General features: G+C 39.9%; 1 protein-coding gene across 1 annotated transcript; it reads right to left on the bottom strand.

The window, feature by feature from the left end:
- Positions 1-126: 126 nt before the first annotated feature.
- On the bottom strand, positions 127-2,482 carry LOC103523625 (androgen-dependent TFPI-regulating protein-like). Its single transcript, XM_008488656.2, has 4 exons — positions 2,207-2,482; positions 1,054-1,203; positions 468-691; positions 127-342 (listed from the first exon to the last, which is right to left on the bottom strand). The coding sequence occupies exons 1-4, from the start codon at positions 2,453-2,455 to the stop codon at positions 156-158; spliced, it is 810 nt and encodes a 269-aa protein (XP_008486878.2). The 5' UTR covers positions 2,456-2,482; the 3' UTR covers positions 127-155.
- Between the last annotated feature and the right edge of the window lie 7 nt (positions 2,483-2,489).

The following is a 2,489-nucleotide window of genomic DNA, read 5'->3' as shown; positions in this document are numbered from 1 at the left end:
ACTAGAGGTATCCTATATTTAAGTACTTATAGTCACAGGTAATACATAACGAAAGCTAGGAAGCAATCAAATTTACTTGAAAAGGTTAATTTTTGATTGTGCAGCAATGCGACGTTCAAATAAAACCTGAAAAAAACCCTTCAAAGGTTGAACCATCACGGAGTATAGAACTTACCTGTTGGTCGAAGCTCGTCATTTATCCTGTATGCAATCCAGACGTAAATATATGGGATAACGAAACTCAGCAATATTGGTGCCAGCAACGCCCTAGTCCAAGTTTCAGCGTAGTAGCCTAGGAATTTGTACAACCAAACACCTTTCATGTATTGGTCATGAAACATCCTGGAAATGAAACATCCGTGAAACATCTTGAAAGAACCTAATACTCAACTTATAATAAGAGTACCTATAGTTGAAAAATTTAGGTTTTCAGCCGTTCCCACTAAATCCAAATATGGTCAACTTACAAGGACAGATAGCCCGCATGGAACACAGTCTGTATGATCATGGAGGTCTTCATAGAAAGTGGACTGGACTCAGGTTCCACCAGGATCAAATGTAGAAACACTATCAGCACAGGTAGTGTGTGTATCGTATGGTTGTACCAAGCAGGAACTAGTTTTTCGATCATCTTGGGGTAAATCAACTCCCTGTTGGTGTGATATACATACCAGAACGTGTTGCAGACAAACTGGAAGAGATTGGAAGAGGTGTAGATTTTATTTAAGTAAGGAGTCCATTGCAGAGGGATGAACATCATTTGAGGGTAACCAGAGTTAAGTCTTGGTACCCCTGTCAGCCCCAGCCCATGGATGTCAGCAATCATCCTAGTTAGGGCTGGTTGAGAGGCTCACGAAAAAAGCAGAACCCGTTTGTATACGGGAAAAGGCGAAGAATCAGGGTGAAGTGAAAGTTATGTATCTTTGCCGTTTCGCTATGATTGTAGGTTCATAAAAGCCTGTGAGCACACAATTTATAAAGATCATCATCACTCGGACGTCACATGACGTGATGCTACTGACTTATAATAAAATTCCCCAAGTAGGAACTTACCAAGCTCATAGGAAACACCACACTGAGGAATGACTTCTCCAGGAATCGTCTGTAACCTTTGGCATATTTGATCCACCAGTGATCAAGAGGGTAGGTCGTCAGTTGGTAATTTGTGACGCTGAGGCCAACATAGAATGATATCTGAACAAACTGGAAGCAACAATAATGTATTAGGTCAGCCACTCACTATCAGCTAGACTCGACACCTGATGAACACACACACTATTAGGTAGACCTGACACCTTATGAGCACACACGCTATCAGGTAGACTTGATAGGTACGGCTGGAAATGTCCGTCTGTCAGGTCTACCTGACACCTGATGAGGTCTACCTCATAATGAGGATCACCTACATCTACCTCGTAAAAGGTTTAGCCAAGACCTGAGAACAGCCTAAGACGCGTTTCGTTCTTATTTGAACTCATCAGTTAGACATAGCTCTCAGGTGCTGGCCAAGAATTTGGAAGTGCTATTTATACTTCAGAGATGGAAATTGTGGAGAAACGAGAACCTGGGTTTCTATGTAAGATTTTATTTAGTGTTGAGTGTTGTTGTGAGCGCCACAAAGGCATTTGTGGAAAGTTCAAGAAGAACAGTGATGACTAGTCTCTAGTAAGTGAGCTCACATCCAAGCTAATTTATTAGAATAGAATAGAAGTGTTATGTACCTAACACCTTCGTAGGCACTGTGTTGTAGGTGTGTCCATGCGTATAATAAACTGTTTATTTAGTTTATTATCTATGATTAATCTTTGACCCTCATTTACGTAGAGTTACAACTAATTTTTACTGCCAACAAAGGTCATTTAAAATGGACCTTTTCAAAAACAACGTCTATTAACGCCTCAATGAAGTAAACTCGGGAATTGAGTGAGATTACAAGGACATATGTAGGTGCAAAGTAGACAATGTAGACATATTACTTCAGTATGGTTTACACACTAGTCCAGGTTGAATGTGCCAGATTTCTTTTTCTTTCTATTTTGAGGCGAATTTTTGCACTCATTTTGGCTTTGCCAGCTATTTAAATAAAAGTCTAGTACGAACAGGATAAATTTACGAACAGGTAGGTATTATAAGCAATTTGACAAGAAGCTTACATTGGCGATTATTGGTTAGGTTTGTATTAGATATCCTATGTAAAGAAACTTACGTTGTTCCAAATGGAAATGCATTTAAACATTCCGTCCCCATAACCTTTAAGAACTGGTTCATTGTAAAACACTTCCAGATCTACGTTGATGAAGGTTACAGCACTGCAGACGATAGTGAGTAGATAATAGACAGCCGTTGTGACGATGTAAAAGTTGGCTATCTTTTGCTTGTGAGTCCGGAAGAGAGAACCAATCGAGCCAAAGTAGGCAGGTATGACCGACAGCATTTGGAACGTAGACTTCTTCATTTTTCAATGCCCTCCTGAAAGGAGAAGGTTTAAT

This window comes from Diaphorina citri, unplaced genomic scaffold, assembly GCF_000475195.1.
Source record: "Diaphorina citri unplaced genomic scaffold, Diaci psyllid genome assembly version 1.1 scaffold29900, whole genome shotgun sequence".
Lineage (NCBI taxonomy): Eukaryota > Metazoa > Arthropoda > Insecta > Hemiptera > Psyllidae > Diaphorina > Diaphorina citri.
Note: the sequence above shows the minus strand (reverse complement) of the source record. Positions and strands in the feature narration are given on the sequence as shown.

Excerpts from the sequence above, each read along its gene's own strand:
- LOC103523625 (XM_008488656.2), bottom strand. The coding sequence starts at position 2,455 with ATGAAGAAGTCTACGTTCCAAATGCTGTCGGTCATACCTGCCTACTTT. Across the intron at positions 1,204-2,206 it reads GCATTTCCATTTGGAACAAC|TTTGTTCAGATATCATTCTA; the intron begins GTAAGTTTCTTT and ends TGTTGCTTCCAG. Across the intron at positions 692-1,053 it reads TGGTGTTTCCTATGAGCTTG|TTTGTCTGCAACACGTTCTG; the intron begins GTAAGTTCCTAC and ends AATCTCTTCCAG.